Source organism: Lissotriton helveticus, chromosome 3_1, assembly GCF_964261635.1.
Source record: "Lissotriton helveticus chromosome 3_1, aLisHel1.1, whole genome shotgun sequence".
Classification (NCBI taxonomy): Eukaryota; Metazoa; Chordata; class Amphibia; order Caudata; family Salamandridae; genus Lissotriton; species Lissotriton helveticus.
Window position 1 is genome coordinate 1,333,727,672 of NC_136061.1, and position 22,648 is coordinate 1,333,750,319.

Consider the following 22,648-nt stretch of genomic DNA (forward strand, 5'->3'; position numbering starts at 1 on the left):
GACAAAAAGTACAAGGCACGAGACAACTCTCCTGCATGCCTAATAGGGCAACCTAAGGCTGATTCGGTCGTTGCTCAAGCGGCGCAAAGAAGGGCCAAGAACCCCTCTTCAATTATTTCGGCTCCACCTGATAGAGATGGCAGGCATTTGGATTCCATCAGGAAGAAGGTCTCCACGATGGCAGCAACCACTGTAAGAGCCGCAAACTCCCTAGCGATATTGGAGAGATACGACAGGCAGATGTGGTCCGACATCTCCCCCTATGTTGAGATGTTACCAGAACCTGCGAAAACTGAGGCAAAGCAAATATTGCAAGAGGGTGAACTTGCTTCAGCAGAGATGATTGACGCAGCAGTGGACGTGGCGTCTACAAGTTTCAGACAGCTCGCGGGTGCGGCTGTGTTGAGGAGACAGGGATGGCTAAAGTCCACATCGTTCCGCCAGGAGGTCCAGACCAAAATAGTTGACATGCCTTTTGATGGCGAGTTTCTTTTTGGCCAATATGTTGACAAGGCACTACAGGCTCAAAAAGGACACTGAAACAGCGAGATCATTGGGTAGCCTGGAGTTTCCCAAGTCATCCTTTCGAGGGGCTAAAGGGCGTGGATCCTTTTCCAACAGAGGAAATTACAATCAGCAGAAGTCGTATCAAACCTCTCAATCCAACCAGGTACCAGCCCTACAAACATCAGTCTTACGGACAGCGGGGTAATTCTTACACGCAGCCCAGAAGGAAGTCCTCCTACCGTGGAAGAGATTCCAATAAAAAACAGTGAGACATGCCCTGCCACCATCTCTACCCTCCCCCCAGTCAAATGTTGGAGGAAAAATATCCCGATACTACTAGAACTGGTCCGCAATTACCACAGACAAGTGGCTCCTGGATATAGTGGCCAGAGGGCACAAGTTATAATTCGTCAAAATTCCCCCAAATTCTCCTCCCAAGGGCCCGCCTCCACCTCATATCAAGGAGTTGTTCACCCAAATACAATCAATGATACAGAAGGGAGCGATCCTTACTTTCAAAAGGGAACAGGTTTTTACTCAAGATTTTTCCTCATAAAAAAAAATCGGGGAAATGGCGTCCCATGCTCGACCTGCGCGCCCTCAACAAATACTTAAAGAAGTTGACCTTCCGAATGTTAACACTTCAAGAAATACTCAGGCTTCTATCAATGGGGATCACATGGCCACCCTCGACCTTCAAGATGCTTACTTTCATGTGCCGAACCTCCCCAGACACAGAAAATTCTTTAGATTCAGAGTGGCTGGCAGGGATTTTCAGTTCAAAGTTCTCCCCATTGGACTTCGTTCAGCGCCTCGTGTTTTCACGAAGATTATAGCTCTGGTGGCAGCACATCTCCGCTTAGAGGGTATTCAAATCTTCCCATACTTGGACGATTGCCTTACCAAGGCCAGTTCTTTTACAACAGCAAGCGCACATATTCAAAAGTGCCTGTTTCTATTCCAGCCTCTGGGTCTCTCCATCAACTTCGAAAAATCCCATCTCATTCCGTCTCAAAGGAAGTCATTCTTGGGAGCCACACTGGATACCCATCTCACTCAGGCTTTCGTCTCAAAAGAAAGGCAACACAAGATCTGCAAGATGGCTCGCCTGTTGCAAGAAAAAGAATACTTTTCAGTTCGGATGTTCAAATCTTTCCTAGGGATGATCTCATCCTGCTTCCCTCTAATACCCAACTGTCGTCTCAGAATGAGGCCTTTACAGGAGGAACTCAACCTCCAATGATTGCAAGTTTCGGGGTTGTTCAATGACATTATCCACATAACTTCTCGCATGAGGGAAGTCTTTCACTGGCGGACACAGATGAAAAATTTGCAAGAGGGATGTGCATTCCTGGCGGAAGTACCAAATTTTACCATCACAGCAGATGGTCCCCTCGAAGGATGGGGTGCACACCTTCAGGGAATGACTGTCAACGGAAAGTGGAATGTGCAACAAAAGAAGTGGCATATCAACCTCCTGGAGCTAAGAGCCATAGTCTTGGCTTTGAAATCCTTTCGAACAGTCATCCAAGGGTCCTCGGTACTAATTCAGACGGACAATACAACAAGTATGCATTACTTAAACAAGGCCGCACAAGATCGGCCCTTCTCTCCCAGCAAGCCCAAGAGATTTGAGATTGGGCTCTGGATCACAAGATCAATCTTTCAGCGGTCCATGTTCCAGGGATTTCCAATGTACTAGTGGATTCGCTTAGCAGATCTATAATATCCAATCACGAATGGGAGATCTAGCAACCGACGCTGGACCGAGTCTTTCGGGAGTGGGGTCACCCCGATCTGGACCTATTTGCATCAATTCAGAAACGCAAATGCCCACACTTTGCAAGCTGGCTTCTCCACAAGGACTCATGCCGGGATGCGCTTTCGATCAACTGGTCTCAGATATATGCATACACCTTTCCTCCAATTCCGTTGGTTCCCAGAGTCATCCGCAAAATGAAAAGACAGCCGTGTCACCTCATCCTCATTGCTCCCAGATGGCCTCGCCAATACTGGTTCACCGGACTTCTCCTCCTTTCGGAGTGCGATCCCATTCAGTTTCCACCAATACCGAACCTTTTGACCATTCAGGGGGGTCAAATTTGTCACCCGGACCCAGCCTCCTTGACTGGACCTAAATAAAAACATTTCATAATAAATCATAACATTCAATTATGACCCGCATAATTGGTACACAAAGACAGAAACAGTAGGACATAAAAATTGTACTATACTAATCGTATATTCGGACTCCTGATTTCTAACATCGGTGTTATGTACACTAAAAATCAATGCGTCGACAACGATGACAGAGTCTTGAATTATACAGGACAAGAAAGCGTTGACGCGTTTCGGTGGATTTCTAAGATTATGACCACCTTTATCAAGACTTTGCACAATGTCTGTCGTGACCAGGGGGTCGTTAACATTTTCCTAGAATAGATATACAATAGATTAGACAGAGTCTCTAGATCTCTTACACATACCATATTTGTTAACAACAATTTGTATTTAATTAAAACATACTATATGTGACCTTTATTACATAAAGATTAAATAACACAGAAATAACACATTCCTCAGATATATTTAAATCAAAACAATCCTTTATGATTATGATTCAGAGAGAAGCCCAATAGGGACCCAATTGGCCTATTTACATAGTGTCTGCGCTCTCTTGGAACAGCATTCAATTCAATTCCAGTCTACTAGGTTATACAAATCTGTCTAGGACCATGTTAGGCTAACCCTGATTTCAGGAATACATGCTAAAGTATTTGAACCAAGCCTCTATTGGCGAGGAGGAAATGTTCATAGACGTACTGTTTTAATTTATTCGTCTAATGCTGAGAAAATATATCTTACCCTTGTGTAAGCGGCTATGGGAATTGAGTAAGCTCCCAAATACGTCCCTCTATCTTTGGGTTAACGGCGCAATGCCCAGAATCAGAGTATCTGACCTGAGATGGAGGACATGAGGGGATAACGGTACATTATGTACAACCTATACCGCTATCCAACTATATCTGTTGTTATGAGAAATCATGAGTAAATACCTTTATGTGGTCGAAGATGTTGCATATAGATTGCTGTTTTAAAGTGACGTCGCGACACACAGACCGATTTAAAGCGTCTCGTGTTGTTTACCATAAGCCAGGGGATGACCTGTAAATGTATATAAGATGAGGGCAGTCAGTCTAAAAGTATTTCTGTGGCCATGCCCCTGCACCGTTTGTCTCTTGTGACACTATTCATGAAGGAGACAGGCATACCTGTATCGACGGCTGTTGGAAGTGATTTTGCTGACAAGTCGAGCCGTAAATTAAGCTCCTTTTTCAACAGTTAAAAGCGCAGCCGTATTTCTTCTCTGTCACTCGTTGCAGAGATCAACTGCTATAAAAATAAAAGCGGTATATCTTGTAAAGCAAAGTATTTACAAAGTCCATGCGCGCTAGCTCTAAACTAACGTTATAATAGTTTACGCTCTCCTAATTCGGCTTACCTTTTTTCAATGGATCTTAGAGCCCGGCTTCTAAGTTTTCCGTGGCGTGTACCGATGATAAGTCAAACACGCCCGGTTTAAATATCCGTGTCTAAGACTCAGATTGGTCCAATAATGTACCTATCAAGGTCGGCTATACCAAGGTTGGTTATTAGCATACGGAGAATCATCAGCCTCTCCACTAATTGTCTGCTGACTAGCGAGGGAAATATTTCACTAGCTTGCTTCGTAGTTTTCCCTTTGTCGTCCGTAATGTAGTGCTCTTCTCAAGTTATGACGGAACGGAGTCGAACCTGGTGATGTAACATGACTCACCAGACCATAGACCAATTTTAAAGGGCAATGGTAATTGTATATGGAAGTGTGCAACATCTGACTAACCAGTCAATGTGTCATACGAACAGAGTAAAGTTAATTCTTAGTCAAAACCAATCCAGATTCGATAATCGTAATGGATTGTGAGACACGCACTGGATGGTGTGTTATGAGAAACAGCAGTCTCCCCGTGCGATTTTCACACGGCCTGCGATACAAATTCACTCCATTGGTATTTAAACCCTTCTATAAGGTGTAAGAGAGAAAGATCCATTGTCTCTAGAAATATAAACAAAAAGCCCGGTGACTAAGGGAAAAAGATGATACTGGGGTGACCAAGAACCATCTTAATGGAAGCACAACAGATAGTCATAACTGGGGGAAAAATGATTCAATATTAAAGCACCCTATTAACTAGAGAGAATAGTTGCTGTAAGTTAGTTTGTTATAGGGGGCCTCCCCAAATACAGCATACACTAAGACATACAAACTCAAATGGAAGAGATTCTGTGCCTGGTGTCACTCGGCTAATTTACATCCAATTCATGCCAAGCCAGAACAGATCTTACCGTTCTTTCTTCATTTGGCTAGATCGGGGCTAGCTCATTCCATGTTGAAGGTATTCTTGGCAGCCATATCGAGGTTCCGTCAGGATGGCTCTAATTCTCTTTATTCTGCTAGAGTTATTCAGCAATTTTTTAAAGGACTCTTTTGAATGTTTCCTCCTATTTGGGTCCACCTCCATCCTCGCATTTGAATGTGGTGCTCGCTCAGCTCATGCGTCACCCCTTTGAACCTACTCATAAAGTGGATCTTAAGTTAATTTCGTGGAAGGTTTCTCTACTTTTGGCGCTTACGTCAGCAAGAAGGGTCAGAAAAAATTCAGGCATTCACGATTAAGTCTCCTTTTCTACAATTCACGTCAAATTCAGTGGTGCTTCGTACCAATCCAAGCTTCATGCCTAAGGTTCCTTCAGACTTCCACCTTAATGAACAAGTAATTCTAAAGAAATTTTTTCTAAATTCTCAAACAGCGGCAGAAAGAGCTTTGCATTCCCTTGACATCAGGAGATTTCTCAAGTTCTATCTGCAACAAACTGCAACAATTCGGAAAACAGACCAGCTATTCGTAGCATATGGAAGGCTATGTCAAGGTTACGCTGTATCCAAAAAGACTATAGCCCGTTGGATGTCCTCGACGATTAGTCTCGGTCAGGCGGGAAGGCCTCTACGCTCCATGCCAAGAGCACATTCTACAAGAGCGGCACCGCTCTCTTTGCTGGTGTGCCTCTTCATCAGATCTGCAGAGCGGCAACATGGTCCAGCAGGCACACGTTTACCAAACATTACTGTTTGGACACTGCAAGTGAGGCAGATACGTCAGTGGGACGAGCAGTTCTCCGCAAATCTTTTAAAATGAGGTGAGGCTCTGTTCTCCGTCCTCAACTATGCTCTTTTTAGACACTTATTCTTACATGGTATTCTCTTTTGCCTAGAATGCATTTGTAAGCACTATTTTAATTATATACGTTTAGGTTTCTGCTCATGCTGCTTTCAGATGCATGTTTACAGTTATTCTGTGATACAAAGAGCGTCTAACGAGCATTGTGATTTGTACTGCTATCTACTCTGATTCAGGCATGTGAATCTATGAAAGACACCACAATATTGGAGAAGAACAATAGTTACTTACCTGTAATCGGTGGTTCTCCAGTATTGGTGTCTTTCATAGATTCACATGCAACCCGCCCACCTCTCCGCAGAGGCTCTTTGGCTATGAGGTTTAGCTTAACTCCTGTGTGAGAAAATCTGAGAGCATGAGCCTCTGGGGAGAACATTCTGGTGGGTGCTGTCGCCTGATTGGCTGCAGTTTGGACTATACAAAATGACTATGATAGCCATGAGTGTGGAAGTTTTTACTGTTGTAGCTAGGGCTACTTTACTTCCTGGTTGTGTATTACCAAGGTTTTTTGGTTATTATGTGCATGTTATTGCTTTTTTTATGTACCATGGGACTCCCACTCCGACGACGGGGAATGATTCAGGCATGTGAATCTATGAAAGACACCAATACTGGAGAACCACAGATTACAGTTAAGTAACTATTGTTCGTTTATGGCAGGAGGGTGATGGCTTAGAAATTCATAGTTATCAGATAACAACACTATGAATTTGTAGGAGGCTGGTGATATCACAGGGAAGGGCAGGAGAGTGAGGACATCACAGTCAAGGGAAATATGGTGCTGACTTTGCGGTTAAGAGTAGGAGAAGAAGACATCGCCATTTGAGGCAGGTGGCTGATGACATCACTCTGTACTAAAGAAGTGAGATGGCATTAGTTAAGGGATAGGTGGCTAATGGCATCACAGTTTAGGACAGAAGTCCAATGGGAACATGGTGAAGGGTAAGGGCCGATCACATCATAGTTCATAGAAGAAGATGGAGAACTCAAAATTGAACGTGGGATTCTGATGACCCCAACTCAGGGTAGAGTGACTGATGACATTACAGGTAAGAGTATAGTCTGATGACACAATTTATCATACATCCCGTACCTGGATGGGGCCGCTGCTGTTCTGTGTTTTTGTTCACATTTTGCAATCCTCCAAGAGGTGGACCTGTGACAAGGAAATAGAATAAATCGGCTACTTAAATATTTGAACTGTATACTTATACCAGATAAGACTGGGAAAGTTAATAAATTAACACAACAAATAATTAAACTAGTAGTTTAATGTGCAATGCTAAAAATAAAATGTGATGCGGAAAAAGACAACCATTTGAAATGTGCTGATTTATAATAGGCATTCATAGTTACCCGTGTAGGCCATAGGAAAGCTATAAAGCAATTTTCCTTTAGCTAAAAGCAAAACCAAATAATGCTGAAATGGGCACAAAGTGAATTAAAAGCTTGACTTTAAATTGACATGCTTAGAAATATGGCAAACACAAGGAGATGAAGGTTGGATCGCTGAAGCTTTTCGGACAGTCACCCCCAGTCACATATCTGGCTTGAACCCATCATCATTCTTTAGCTCACTTTGCCACCTCAGTTCAGACCCAGCTATATGCAAATCAGTCTTGACCATGTGCCTCATGGGAATAGTCCAGTCCGAACTGCCAAACCAGGTCTTCCCTGAACTGGAAAAAAGCTTCCTGGGACTGGTTTCTGGGTAACACCCTTCATCAGCCAGGCTAGCTTAAATCCAGTGGCAAAGTGAGCAAGGGACTCACGTCTTGGCATAGCCTGTCAACTTAGGGCGAACAAAGCAAACACAAGCTGATGAGGGCTGTTAGCCTGAACCCGGTCCCAGGATGCTCGTTTCGAGTCGAGGGAAGACATGGCTTGACAGTTCGGTCTGAACTGTTCACATGAGGCACAGGGTCAAGACTGATTTGCATATAGCTGTGTCTGAACTGGGTTGGCGAAGTGAGCTAAAGAACCATGATAGATTCAACCCAGGTCTGTGACTGGGGGTGAATGTTTGAAAAATGTCAGTGCCATCATTTCCTTGTGCTTGCTTTATTTTGAAATGAAGCCTGAGATCATCTGGCTTGAAAATGTGTTCAGTATCATAAAACCCAGGAGTTCTTGGAAAGTGTGAGTGTAAGAAATTTGGTTGCTAATTGAGGGGGTGAAACGCGACTCAAGCGGCTACCATAATCCTTGTCAGGGTGAAACACCAGCAAACCCCAAATTAACTTGCGCTCAACACCCTGGTAGCTTGGCACAGAGCAGTCTAGCTTAACTTAGAGGCAATGTGTAAAGCATGTGTGCAGCACTTAAAACAGTAACACAGTGAAAACACACTGCAAAAGGATCCCACACTAGGTTTAGAAACCTAGATTAATCATTAATAAATAAAACAAAACCAAAACAACAAAAACCCAATTAGTAGAACTGGAGAATATGCAATTTCAAATGTTTCTGTAAAAATAGTGCCAAAAAGCACAAAGCGTCAGCTGTGAACATCCGGTCGCACTGGACCAGGACAATGTCACAGGTTCAAGCCGACTATGATGGAGTGGGGGCCAGTTACAAGGAACCAGTTAGGCCAGCTGAACAAGAGTACATTAAATCCTGGTTGCGGAGCATTGCAATGTCCCATGTCGAGGATGCATCATGCACCCGCAGTGATGCATCAGTTCTGAGGAGATGTGAAGCTGCGATGCGAGGTCCTGTTTCATCACTGAGGATCCTGTCAATGAGTGCTTGTGATGCGAAGTACCGCATCAGGAATGTGCCGCTCAGTCGAGGCCATATGTCACTTCCGGGGAGCTGCAAGGCTGTGATGAGAGAGCCTGCATCATCGTCGAGGTTGCCATCAATGAGAGATTTGCAATGCCAGGACTTGCTTTGGGGAAGCTTCGTACAGTGGGGATTTTCGATGCCTGCTGCAAGATCGATGCAGAGTCTTTGCACTGAGGGAAACTTCACAGCACAGGTGATGTTTCAGTCCTGCGTGTAATTGTGCTGCGCAGCAGAGGAGATGTGTCATTGCTGCTGGGTTCACAGATGGGCTAGCAGAGCACCTTCAGTCCCAGCTACAAAGGTCCAGGACTTGGGTGGCACCACTTGGCAGGGTAGGACTTACAGATGGCAGAGTCCAGGTGCTGGGTTCAAGGTTTTTGGAGTCTTCTAAATCTGAGGCTCAATTCAGGAGGCCAGCCAACAAGCTCTTTTAGTCACTCTGGGGTCCATGGGTCCAACGGATGCAAATCCAGCCCTTCTCACTCAGGCAATTAAGCAGCAGGTTGGTACAAAAAGGCAGCAGTCCTTCAGAACAGCAGTCAAGGAGAGTGGCAGACCTTTCAGGGGCGCAATTCCTTCTTCCTGACAGGGCATTCACAGGCTCAGAAGTGCACTGCAGGGTCGGTGTCTGAGGTCCAATACTTTTCCCTGGACATTCCTTTGAAGTGGGAGAAGCTTCTAGAAGTTTCACTTTGAATTTTAGAGGATTCCTGTATTGCCTGCCCTGGCTCCAGACTAACTAAAGAGGGCATGCAGCCCTTTGTGTGGAGGTAGGACACAGCCTATTCAAGTGTAAGTAGGGCTGTGCCCAGCCCCGCAGTCACATTCTGCCAGGCACCTAAGCTCTCTGTTGTGTTTGGCTGTTTAAGAGGAATATGCAAAGCCCAGTTGTCAGCTACACTCAGTCATGTGACCCAGAGACAGGCTGCAGGCACTAAAGGGCTGCAAATAGATTGAGGCTCATGTCCCCCTCCCACTGGAGGGTGGGATAATAGGGTGTGTATTCACCCGAAGGAAGGGACCTATTAGTCACGAACCTGCACACCCCTGCATAGCCCCTAAAGTTAGTACTTGGGAGCACCCGGAACCTTTCATCCTAAGATTTCTGCAACCTATGAAGAAGAAGGATGGAAGAAGTTACACAGCAGAGGAAACTGTAGAGAAGAACTGACTTGGCCCCAGCCATACCGGCACGTCTGCAGTTTCCAGAGATCCAGCGCCAAAAGTCAACTTGTCCTGCAGCTAGCGACCTTCAGAACCCCTGGGAGTACTGATAGCCTTCAACACAGACTGGATCTCCTGTGAGTAACAGGTCTGTTTCAAAGAAACTCCAAAGAAGGACTGTGAGGACGAAGAAACTCAATGCCTGGAACCACCACTGCACCTGCCGTCTACGGCCCGAGTCCAAGTGTTCCACTGGTCCCAGCGAGATCCTCCAGCGCTCCAAAATTTGATTCCACTCTGACGTTGCTTGCAGCCTCTGCACAGAGACCCCCCCAACTGCGAGTGGCCTAGTAAGGTGAAATTTACCTCAAAAGGCACCCTTGCCTCCGACCACCATGCACCCTGGAGAAGAGGACCAGAGGTGCACCTACGTCCGAGCTCTCCAACTTACCTGCCCAGCTGTTGGTTCCTCCCATAAGACTTCTTGGAACAAGCCTGCAGCCAAAATCCATAAATGGCAACCTCTATTGGATTGCATTGGGCTCCCGACCCCAAGTAAGCACCCTGCACCCAGCCACCCCTGCACCACTGGTGGTGTGTACTTGGTACCAAATTAAGGCCCCCTTTGTCCTGACCTTAACCCTAGACCTTGGCTCCCAAGTGGCCAGCCAGTGAGCAGCCCCCAACCGAAGTGCCCCCTAGCCCTTTTGGCTAACTATGGGCCTCTTCACTCTGCATCCGGCCACCCTAGAGCTGCTGGTGGTGCACCTCAAGTGCGTTCTTGATCCTTGGAAACCCTTGGTTCTAACCCTAAAAAGCTATTTTTGCAGGACATTTACTTACCTGCAAAACGATAACATTGTTTTCTCCCATAGGAACCAATGGTATGATTTTTGTTCCAAAAAATGTTGTGTGTTGAACTGACTTTTTGCATGAAAATCCAGAATAACTTTCTTTGATCTAAAAATGTCGTACTTACCTGTGTTTTGGAAGACCCATGGTGTGCTATCTAGACATAACACCCGAGTAGTAAAAGTAACGAAAAATGAATCTAAAACTACCCTAAAGTAATTCCAATGCATTTTTAACTGTTTTAAAAGCAAATACAAACCTGTAACGATTTCAATTTCAACCACAATTGCATATTCTTCTAAGGTTTTGTGTTTGAAAGCATATCATACTTACCTGTGCCAACTCCTTCCTGGTTCTAGAAATAAAACATAAGTAAACCTTTTTATACTTACCTAATTGGGCTGGATTCAGTCTCTGAGTGTGTGCCATCAGCCTTGAGTGAGTTAATAAATTAAATGTTTAACACCCCCTCCTGATAAGTCTAACTGCTCAACCACACTACCACAAAGAGAGCTGTTAGTGATTATCTAATTTAGCCTCTACTGTACCGCTGGGGATCCCCAGGACTCTGTGCACACTGTACCTTACTTTGGAATAGTATATACAGAGCCAGCTTCCTACAGTTGTCTAATATGAAAGTCGTGATCTTTTGACTGGTATGAGTGTTCTGTTTAATTCAGATGCTCTGTCCATCACCACCCCCTTTCTGAATCGTTTTGGCCACTATAGGAGTGGCAGGGTATGCTCAGACATGAGTCCCTTGCTCTCTGCACCATCAGGATTCAAGCAAGCCGGGCCGAAAACGGCTGCAATGCCAGAAACCGGTCCCCGGAAGCTTGTTTCCTTTCCAGTAAAGAATTGGCTTGGTAGTTTGGTCTGCCCTGTTCCCATGATGCACTGGGCCAGGGACAGACTAATTTGCATGTAGCCAGGTTCTGAACTGGGATGGTGCAGTGAGCTAAAAAACGGTGATGGATCAAGCCCTGATCTTTTGACTGGGTATGAGTGTTCTGTTTAATGCAGATGCTCTGTCCATCACCACCCCCTTTCTGAATCGTTTTGGCCACTATAGGAGTGGCAGGGTATGCTCAGACATGAGTCCCTTGCTCTCTGCACCATCAGGATTCAAGCAAGCCGGGCCGAAGACGGCTGCAATACCAGAAACCGGTCCCCGGAAGCTTGTTTCCTTTCCAGTAAAGAATTGGCTTGGTAGTTTGGTCTGCCCTGTTCCCATGATGCACTGGGCCAGGGACAGACTAATTTGCATGTAGCCAGGTTCTGAACTGGGATGGTGCAGTGAGCTAAAAAACGGTGATGGATCAAGCCCTGATCTTTTGACTGGGTATGAGTGTTCTGTTTAATTCAGATGCTCTGTCCATCACCACCCCCTTTCTGAATCGTAATATGAAAGTCAGCAGGCATACGCATGGGAAGTTCCGATCTCAATGAATAAGTGTACTTAATTTGGCAACGTGAGAGAACGGGATATGTAGGGATGAAAATCCATGACATACTGTGCAGTTTGCATCCCCAACATTTTTCCCCTGTACCTCTTAGAGCGTAACTGTGTTTTTTGTTTTTGGCAATAGTTTTTGTTCCCCCATACCTAAGGACACATGCATTAAAGGTTAATGACCTCAGGGAAACACCTTGGATGAACTATGAGAGAGAGGAGGCACCATTATTCTCCTCATCCCTAGTCATCAGAAAGTACAATCCTTAAGACTCCTCATACTGAGCCTTAGCTGTGACTGCTGAGTTCCAGTTTTGGAGATATGATAAAGTGAATTATTAATTGGAATGGATGGCAGTCCACCAGAACTATAGGGTCACTATTTTGCCAGGTCCAGTTAAAGGTTTCAGTAGTTTAAACTTGAGCGTAATCCCTAGTAGCTATGGTTTAGAGCAGTCAGCCTTAACTGAAGAAAATTTATAGAGCATTTAGAAGTACCAAAATAGTTTAAAAGGCAAAACCAGAACATAATACAAATCCCAATCCAATTTTTAAAAAGTGAGAATGATTTAGTCATGAAATGATAACAAAAATATATTTAAAAAAGGGGGAATGGAAATATGAATTATATAAGATTTAATAAAAAAATTGTGCAAGAAAACACTAAGCAGCAATGCTAGTCAACTGGTCATGTTCAAGGTAGATCGGGACCTAGGCATGATTTCAGGTCAAAACAACATCAACGATCGGGGCTACCTTTGCCCCATACTCAGTGGCGACAGCTTTTTTTCTTTTTCTCGCATTTGCGATAATTTCTTTTCCTCTCCTCAATTGTCTTGTCATTCTTAATTTTTCAACATATTTCCTTCGTTTATTTTCAAATTCTTGAATCGTTTTACTCCTCCTGCAAGATTGTGCTAATTTTCAACGTTTCTCATGTTATGGCCGGCCATCCGAACCTTTCACCAATAACACGCACTGAAGCAAAGTTCATAAAAACGCAGTTTATTTAACCCAATGCATTTCAGACCTCGGGGGTCCTTCGTCAGGGGTAACTGTAACAACGATAAAACATATTTTTCAGTAAATCAGCAGTGTGTATACTCATTATTAAACATTTTACATTTCACGAAACACATATTTCATCCTTTGCTTACCCTAAGCTATCTAACTCCTTTCAGAGCAAGTAAACCCAAATCCTTCGATACCTACACTTGCCCCTCCCTCTCTATTTTTCATTGTATACCTTCCGTTTCCCAACCTGTCATTAGCACTTTCTCCCGACCCTTTAAGATGAAGCCTCGATTTCTCCATTTCCTTACTCACACTCTCTCCTAACTAACTCATCTGAATCTTCCTTCCGTTTCAATACAACAGTATCCACCTTTCCTCTGCCCCTTCGCTCTTTCAATCGGCTTGATGATACACCTTCACGCTTCTACCATTCTCCTACCCACGCTCCTTCTCCATATCTCACCCCGCCTACCTGCTACTCCATCTTCGTTCTCCTTACTTCCACAGTCTCGAGTGTTCCCTATTCTTGCTAACGCCCGTATTTTTAAACCCTCCTTGTTCCTCCTTTTCCTGTCACTACCTCCTCCTATCAACTCTCAGCCACCTCCCTCTCCTCTGAATACTACTACTCCCATAGTGCACTAAGGTTGCGTCGATAACTTAGTGAACAATGCATTTATTTGTTTTTAACCGACGAGTTTCCACTTTACAATATACCGAACATATAAGAGTATAAAATCTCCAATGTCACTTAATAACCATCTGACTCATTTTCATATAAACGTGTAGAAATGAACCAAGATCTTCCGTCTTGCAGGGAGGCTCCTGAATATATTCTTCAACTTTCACATTTTTCTTCCCAAAGTGGGTGCGATACGGTGGGGCTACCAATTAGAACATCATACAAAAACGTGTCGCACTCCATTTTTTTACACTTATTTGTCCACATAATACTCAAAAATGTTTATCTTCCGCGTGCTCACTGCAGACGTGCTAAGCCCGAAACAGCACGTAAACGAACAAAACAACATCAACGATCGGGGCTACCTTTGCCCCATACTCAGTGGCGACAGCTTTTTTTCTTTTTCTCGCATTTGCGATAATTTCTTTTCCTCTCCTCAATTGTCTTGTCATTCTTAATTTTTCAACATATTTCCTTCGTTTATTTTCAAATTCTTGAATCGTTTTACTCCTCCTGCAAGATTGTGCTAATTTTCAACGTTTCTCATGTTATGGCCGGCCATCCGAACCTTTCACCAATAACACGCACTGAAGCAAAGTTCATAAAAACGCAGTTTATTTAACCCAATGCATTTCAGACCTCGGGGGTCCTTCGTCAGGGGTAACTGTAACAACGATAAAACATATTTTTCAGTAAATCAGCAGTGTGTATACTCATTATTAAACATTTTACATTTCACGAAACACATATTTCATCCTTTGCTTACCCTAAGCTATCTAACTCCTTTCAGAGCAAGTAAACCTAAATCCTTCGATACCTACACTTGCCCCTCCCTCTCTATTTTTCATTGTATACCTTCCGTTTCCCAACCTGTCATTAGCACTTTCTCCCGACCCTTTAAGATGAAGCCTCGATTTCTCCATTTCCTTACTCACACTCTCTCCTAACTAACTCATCTGAATCTTCCTTCCGTTTCAATACAACAGTATCCACCTTTCCTCTGCCCCTTCGCTCTTTCAATCGGCTTGATGATACACCTTCACGCTTCTACCATTCTCCTACCCACGCTCCTTCTCCATATCTCACCCCGCCTACCTGCTACTCCATCTTCGTTCTCCTTACTTCCACAGTCTCGAGTGTTCCCTATTCTTGCTAACGCCCGTATTTTTAAACCCTCCTTGTTCCTCCTTTTCCTGTCACTACCTCCTCCTATCAACTCTCAGCCACCTCCCTCTCCTCTGAATACTACTACTCCCATAGTGCACTATAGTTGCGTCGATAACTTAGTGAACAATGCATTTATTTGTTTTTAACCGACGAGTTTCCACTTTACAATATACCGAACATATAAGAGTATAAAATCTCCAATGTCACTTAATAACCATCTGACTCATTTTCATATAAACGTGTAGAAATGAACCAAGATCTTCCGTCTTGCAGGGAGGCTCCTGAATATATTCTTCAACTTTCACATTTTTCTTCCCAAAGTGGGTGCGATACGGTGGGGCTACCAATTAGAACATCATACAAAAACGTGTCGCACTCCATTTTTTTACACTTATTTGTCCACATAATACTCAAAAATGTTTATCTTCCGCGTGCTCACTGCAGACGTGCTAAGCCCGAAACAGCACGTAAACGAACAAAACAACATCAACGAGTATGGGGCAAAGGTAGGAATATATTCAGGAGCCTCCCTGCAAGACGGAAGATCTTGGTTCATTTCTACACGTTTATATGAAAATGAGTCAGATGGTTATTAAGTGACATTGGAGATTTTATACTCTTATATGTTCGGTATATTGTAAAGTGGAAACTCGTCGGTTAAAAACAAATAAATGCATTGTTCACTAAGTTATCGACGCAACTATAGTGCACTATGGGAGTAGTAGTATTCAGAGGAGAGGGAGGTGGCTGAGAGTTGATAGGAGTAGGTAGTGACAGGAAAAGGAGGAACAAGGAGGGTTTAAAAATACGGGCGTTAGCAAGAATAGGGAACACTCGAGACTGTGGAAGTAAGGAGAACGAAGATGGAGTAGCAGGTAGGCGGGGTGAGATATGGAGAAGGAGCGTGGGTAGGAGAATGGTAGAAGCGTGAAGGTGTATCATCAAGCCGATTGAAAGAGCGAAGGGGCAGAGGAAAGGTGGATACTGTTGTATTGAAACGGAAGGAAGATTCAGATGAGTTAGTTAGGAGAGAGTGTGAGTAAGGAAATGGAGAAATCGAGGCTTCATCTTAAAGGGTCGGGAGAAAGTGCTAATGACAGGTTGGGAAACGGAAGGTATACAATGAAAAATAGAGAGGGAGGGGCAAGTGTAGGTATCGAAGGATTTAGGTTTACTTGCTCTGAAAGGAGTTAGATAGCTTAGGGTAAGCAAAGGATGAAATATGTGTTTCGTGAAATGTAAAATGTTTAATAATGAGTATACACACTGCTGATTTACTGAAAAATATGTTTTATCGTTGTTACAGTTACCCCTGACGAAGGACCCCCGAGGTCTGAAATGCATTGGGTTAAATAAACTGCGTTTTTATGAACTTTGCTTCAGTGCGTGTTATTGGTGAAAGGTTCGGATGGCCGGCCATAACATGAGAAACGTTGAAAATTAGCACAATCTTGCAGGAGGAGTAAAACGATTCAAGAATTTGAAAATAAACGAAGGAAATATGTTGAAAAATTAAGAATGACAAGACAATTGAGGAGAGGAAAAGAAATTATCGCAAATGCGAGAAAAAGAAAAAAAGCTGTCGCCACTGAGTATGGGGCAAAGGTAGCCCCGATCGTTGATGTTGTTTTGTTCGTTTACGTGCTGTTTCGGGCTTAGCACGTCTGCAGTGAGCACGCGGAAGATAAACATTTTTGAGTATTATGTGGACAAATAAGTGTAAAAAAATGGAGTGCGACACGTTTTTGTATGATGTTCTAATTGGTAGCCCCACCGTATCGCACCCACTTTGGGAAGAAAAATGTGAAAGTTGAAGAATATATTCAGGAGCCTCCCTGCAAGACGGAAGATCTTGGTTCATTTCTACACGTTTATATGAAAATGAGTCAGATGGTTATTAAGTGACATTGGAGATTTTATACTCTTATATGTTCGGTATATTGTAAAGTGGAAACTCGTCGGTTAAAAACAAATAAATGCATTGTTCACTAAGTTATCGACGCAACTATAGTGCACTATGGGAGTAGTAGTATTCAGAGGAGAGGGAGGTGGCTGAGAGTTGATAGGAGGAGGTAGTGACAGGAAAAGGAGGAACAAGGAGGGTTTAAAAATACGGGCGTTAGCAAGAATAGGGAACACTCGAGACTGTGGAAGTAAGGAGAACGAAGATGGAGTAGCAGGTAGGCGGGGTGAGATATGGAGAAGGAGCGTGGGTAGGAGAATGGTAGAAGCGTGAAGGTGTATCATCAAGCCGATTGAAAGAGCGAAGGGGCAGAGGAAAGGTGGATACTGTTGTATTGAAACGGAAGGAAGATTCAGATGAGTTAGTTAGGAGAGAGTGTGAGTAAGGAAATGGAGAAATCGAGGCTTCATCTTAAAGGGTCGGGAGAAAGTGCTAATGAAAGGTTGGGAAACGGAAGGTATACAATGAAAAATAGAGAGGGAGGGGCAAGTGTAGGTATCGAAGGATTTAGGTTTACTTGCTCTGAAAGGAGTTAGATAGCTTAGGGTAAGCAAAGGATGAAATATGTGTTTCGTGAAATGTAAAATGTTTAATAATGAGTATACACACTGCTGATTTACTGAAAAATATGTTTTATCGTTGTTACAGTTACCCCTGACGAAGGACCCCCGAGGTCTGAAATGCATTGGGTTAAATAAACTGCGTTTTTATGAACTTTGCTTCAGTGCGTGTTATTGGTGAAAGGTTCGGATGGCCGGCCATAACATGAGAAACGTTGAAAATTAGCACAATCTTGCAGGAGGAGTAAAACGATTCAAGAATTTGAAAATAAACGAAGGAAATATGTTGAAAAATTAAGAATGACAAGACAATTGAGGAGAGGAAAAGAAATTATCGCAAATGCGAGAAAAAGAAAAAAAGCTGTCGCCACTGAGTATGGGGCAAAGGTAGCCCCGATCGTTGATGTTGTTTTGTTCGTTTACGTGCTGTTTCGGGCTTAGCACGTCTGCAGTGAGCACGCGGAAGATAAACATTTTTGAGTATTATGTGGACAAATAAGTGTAAAAAAATGGAGTGCGACACGTTTTTGTATGATGATTTCAGGTCAACCATGGCGGAGCGCAGGTCGGATACACCAACCAGGTTGTACCCAGTTAGAGGTTTTGCCTTGGGACTTAGGGCCTGATTCATATGTTGGTGCTAAGGATGGTCCATCACTGATGTGATGGAGTATCCTTACCCAAAAAAATTATTGTCCGCCCACCCAATTTCAATGTGGACAAAACTTTGACGTAACTTTGAAGTAACCATGGCAGAGACTACTCTGTCTTCACCATAGTTGCACTCCTCCGACAGCCCAACACTGTAAGGGCAGTTGGAAGGTGGCCTTTACATCTGCCCATGTGATTTAGATGGACGGACATATAGGTCAGTTTTCAGGGAACCCCTGGAGGTAAGGTGCACAGAAAACTGCTCAATGCTTCCTTTGACATGCGATGGAGCTCGCATAGTGAGGGGAGCATATGTTTTTGTTTTGGGTTTTTTTCAAAAAGAAACTTCAATTTTGAGATTTTCATTTTGAAAATAATACGTTTGACGGTCAGCTCTGACATGTTGACAGAGTTGTGCGTCAAAATTAAAATAGCATCAAAAAAGTGGTTCCTGTCAATGCTTTTGAAATGACCAACAGCTTGGTAGTCATTTTTAAATTTGGCAGATGCTAAGTCCCCAACCAAGCTGATGGAGAATACTCCAAAAACTTAAATTGGGCTCTCTTGTCTCAAAATTGGAACTCTAAATCCTTCATTGAGTCTAGGCAAGCTGTATTCCTAGAGAAATCCACGATGTCAGATACATGTTGGATGAGATCCCAATTAAGCTGTTGGTCCTAGCGGGAAAAGCTCAGAGAAAGACATTTTTAAGTTTGAACCCAGGGAATGCCTCTCATTAGCCAGATACTTTTGGTGCCTTCACTCAGTCAAGATTTTTACCTTATGACTTAACAGTCTTTTTTCGGATTTTGGAATCCTCTGGCAGGGCAAGGCTTCAGGCTGTTTTTCCTTCTACAAACAACCTCACAGTGCCCCTCACTCACATATCCAAGATGGAGAAGCTCTTCTTTCCTAGTGCAGACCTGAGTGCCAACTAAGAGGTGTGGACTGGGCAGTGCTTAACTTGAAAAGAATAATTTCCAGGACCCACATTTTTACTCAGAAGCTTTTAGCTGGCGCTTTTCGAATGTCAGGGTGCAGAAAACCAAGCTTCAATAGACTTGATTCCTCCTCAGGTCTCTTGAATTCACCATCAGACACTCCCTGCCTCTCTATCAAACTCTTGCAGGTTATTTTGTCACTCCTGCTTTCTCCCCTTGTTCCTGATTTTCAGCCTTTCTTATTCTCCTTCTTTCCCCTTTTGTGTTTTATTCTCTACAGCTCTGGGTCAAAGCTTGTTGAGGAAAAACTGCTGGTCCCCACAAATGATTGCTAAGGGCTCCACCTGCAAACACCAGCAGGAATTTAGCACTGGGTTGGAGTAGCAGCTCCTCTGTAGTCAATCCAAACGAGTCTTCAGAGTAGCTCTGCCCGCTATGGTTTGGTGCCTGCCCTGACTGGGAGAACAAAGAAAGGGGCCTAGTCAGTTATCATCAAGAATCTACTTGTGACAGGGGAAGCCCCATTGAAGTAAATTAAGTTGCTGGGCACAGCCCAACTGGTATTCCTGCCAGGGCAACACTTATCAGGGCTGTTAATATTACAAATAGTAGTTTAATCATTGTCTAGCTGGTCCCTAGTCTGAGATCAATTATATTAACATTGAATGTATCTTCCTAATGTTTCTCTATGGGCAAGTCAGACTTCCTACAATGAAAATAGCTTCCGGGTACTAGTCACGATAAGTACCATTACATGCCTACAAGTCCTATGTTTTTAAATACCATGCATAATTCATGCCTACTTCCTAATCCAGAAACTTAGGGACCTTCCCAACTGATTCTCTGAGGTATCATTTATCCCTATCAGTACCTCTTCATTTACAATCTTTCTTTCATTTGCGTCTATGTTACTTCTGTTTATCTTATTTTTGCAGATTACTTCCATCTATATTTCTCATTTTGTATACTGAGGTCCTTTATTTTATTTTAGTTTTATCCTAAATCGTCGTCATTACATAGCATCTCATACTAAGTTACTCTTCTGTTGCCACGCATAACAGCAGCGCGTAATGTTCAATCACTGACTCTGACGTCATAGGATGAGTCAGTACTCTTTAAACCACGGAGTGTCCCAGAACTCTTCTTGTTCTTGGGACCGCAGAGACTGTTTCACATCAATTACAAGACGAGAGTCAACTTCAGACCTGTCTGAACCAGCCATAATGCGCGCACAGCATTATTTCACTATTGTATTCACTTCGCTCATTCTCGTACTACACTAATTTAACTTCCTTTTAGCTTACTGCTGATTTTTGCAATTGACCGAGATAACATCTTTCAGTGCTTCCCTCTTGACGCCACTCATAATTAACAATTCCACCTTCACATGCCTCCCCTTTCATAAGATCAGCTGGCCCTGAACGTATTTCCAGTTGGGGAAAGGCCTTTTCCTTTTCTTGCGCCTGCCTCAATTAAGCACAGCAGACTTTTCCTTGGAGCATCGTACAATTATTACTGCATGTTCTCTTGGCTACTGATAAACGTTTGCCTTTCAAAATCAGTGATTATAAATGTGTTTTTCACTTTAGGAACACGATTCTCAAATAAGTTTTCCTGGTAAGCGTTTTACTTTTTAAACATGAAATGGCAACCCTATTTATTCTCTATTCCTTAATCATTCATATGACTTGAATACATGTCTACCTATCTCGCCCATTTGCCCTGCCATGTAATACCTGCCTTTTTCCAAACTCTGCTAAAGGAGCCCTCTTCACTCTCCGTCACCTCAAGAAAATCAAACCCTTTATACCTGCCGATGACTTTAAACTAGTAGTTCAGTCACTTGTTCTTTCACATATTGATCATGGTAGCGCCATCCTCAACGGAATCCCCAAGGTCTACCTTGCTCCAATCAAAGCTGTGCTCAACCTTGCAGCCAGGCTCATCACTGACTGCAAACGCTTCGAACATATATATCCAGCTCTCAAATCTCTTAAATGGCTTCCTATCCAAGGCAGATCTGCCTACAAAACTGCCTACATTGCTCATAAAGACCTCCACCAAAACACTCAGCAGTACCTCTCCAAGAAGCTCCTCATTGGGGGCACCACACGACCTCTGAGAAGCACCAACACCCTCATCCTAATCCCACCACTTCATAAAGAAGAAAGTCACACAATCACACTCCTTCTATGGTAACGCCCCTATCATCTGGAATGCCCTCCCAAAAAACCTGCGCTGTAACCCCTCCTATTTCAGTTTCAAAAAAGACCTAAAAATCCACCTCCTCAATTATTATTGGGGATCCAACCTGTGTCCTACACCTGATCTCCAATCGCCATGTTATATTTGTCCAGTAATATTTGTCAATTTCATGTACACCAACTACCTAATTACTCGAAATGTATAGCTCTTGCCCCTGTTTATCTATTTGATTTGTATACTTTGCATGTTATTTTAATTATTTTTTATCTACTAGTATGCCATGTTTGCTTTATACTATCTTACTCATGTAAAGCGCTCTGATATCTCTGGGTCTAGCCAACGCTATATAAAACTTTAAAAATAAAAATAAAATAAAATTAGATTGAGGATATTTTCAATCGCATTAGGTTGATGAAAAATGGCTAATTCAGAGTCATATCTGGGTCCTTCAATTTTTATGTTGTAGATATGATGTGAAATTGATTATTCAGGTTATGGTGGCACAAAGGTAATATAGAACGGACACATTCCTTAAAGATGATTCGGGCTGTAAAGCTTTTGCTAGGTGTCCAAGTGATTGCCTGTGTTTCTTAATCCATCCATATAAAAGACGGAATTAAACAGCTAGAACCATTTTATTCACATCCTGTACATTCATTTACAAACGTATATCATTTATTGATCATGTAATATGCATGTGTTGATGTAAAGTGCTCTGACACCTTGCATTGGGATGAGTAGGGCTATACAAGAAAATATAGTGGTACTTAAATTATTTCAACGCCACCTCAGGGGAAGTAAGAGTTATATAAATGCAATTTTTTGTGTAAATACTGGGAAAGACTAACACATCTGACATTCTTACAGTGCATGCGTATCTCCTAAACAGAGACTGAACAAAGTGAAAAGATGCCTCTCTTAAGTATGCTCCCAGCCATGAGACGCTAGCAAAATGAGTCCTGATGACCCCTCAAATTCTGTGTTTGTTATGGGTCCAGCAGGAGTCTGAAATTAGATAGCCCTGTGCAGATGGAAAGCAGGCAATGTCCTGGCGCTGCCGAAAGTGTCCCGGTGTGGTGTTTGGAAGCTGCACAGGGACAAAATCAGCAAATTTTTCAGTAGGGCCCATATTATTGGCAGGGTGGATGGCGTTAACCCTGTGAAAATAGTGGGTGGAAGCCGTGCCACCGCGAGTCATGCCCTGGTGTACATGTACGGACGTCATAACACCGGGCTACACAAGAATGTTGTAAGTGGCTCCACAATCAACCCAACTGACGACTTGGAGCCCAGGGTGCGTCATAAATAGTCAACTGGCCCTTCATTTTGAAAACACTGTATTGCACGTATTTGTTATCCAACCAAAATAACTGTGTCTGCATGGCCATTTGTCACCAAGAGATTTAAAATGGTCATGCTT

General features: G+C 43.2%; 1 protein-coding gene across 3 annotated transcripts in view; it reads right to left on the minus strand.

The window, feature by feature from the left end:
• The window catches only part of FLI1 (Fli-1 proto-oncogene, ETS transcription factor), a 697,892-nt gene that overhangs the window by 9,501 nt on the left and 665,743 nt on the right, over positions 1–22,648 (minus strand). For all 3 annotated transcript variants that reach the window (XM_078681988.1, XM_078681986.1, XM_078681987.1), the window contains one exon: positions 6,880–6,942. In XM_078681988.1, coding sequence (XP_078538114.1) covers positions 6,880–6,942 — 63 coding nt within the window. The remainder of the gene's footprint in view (positions 1–6,879; positions 6,943–22,648) is intronic.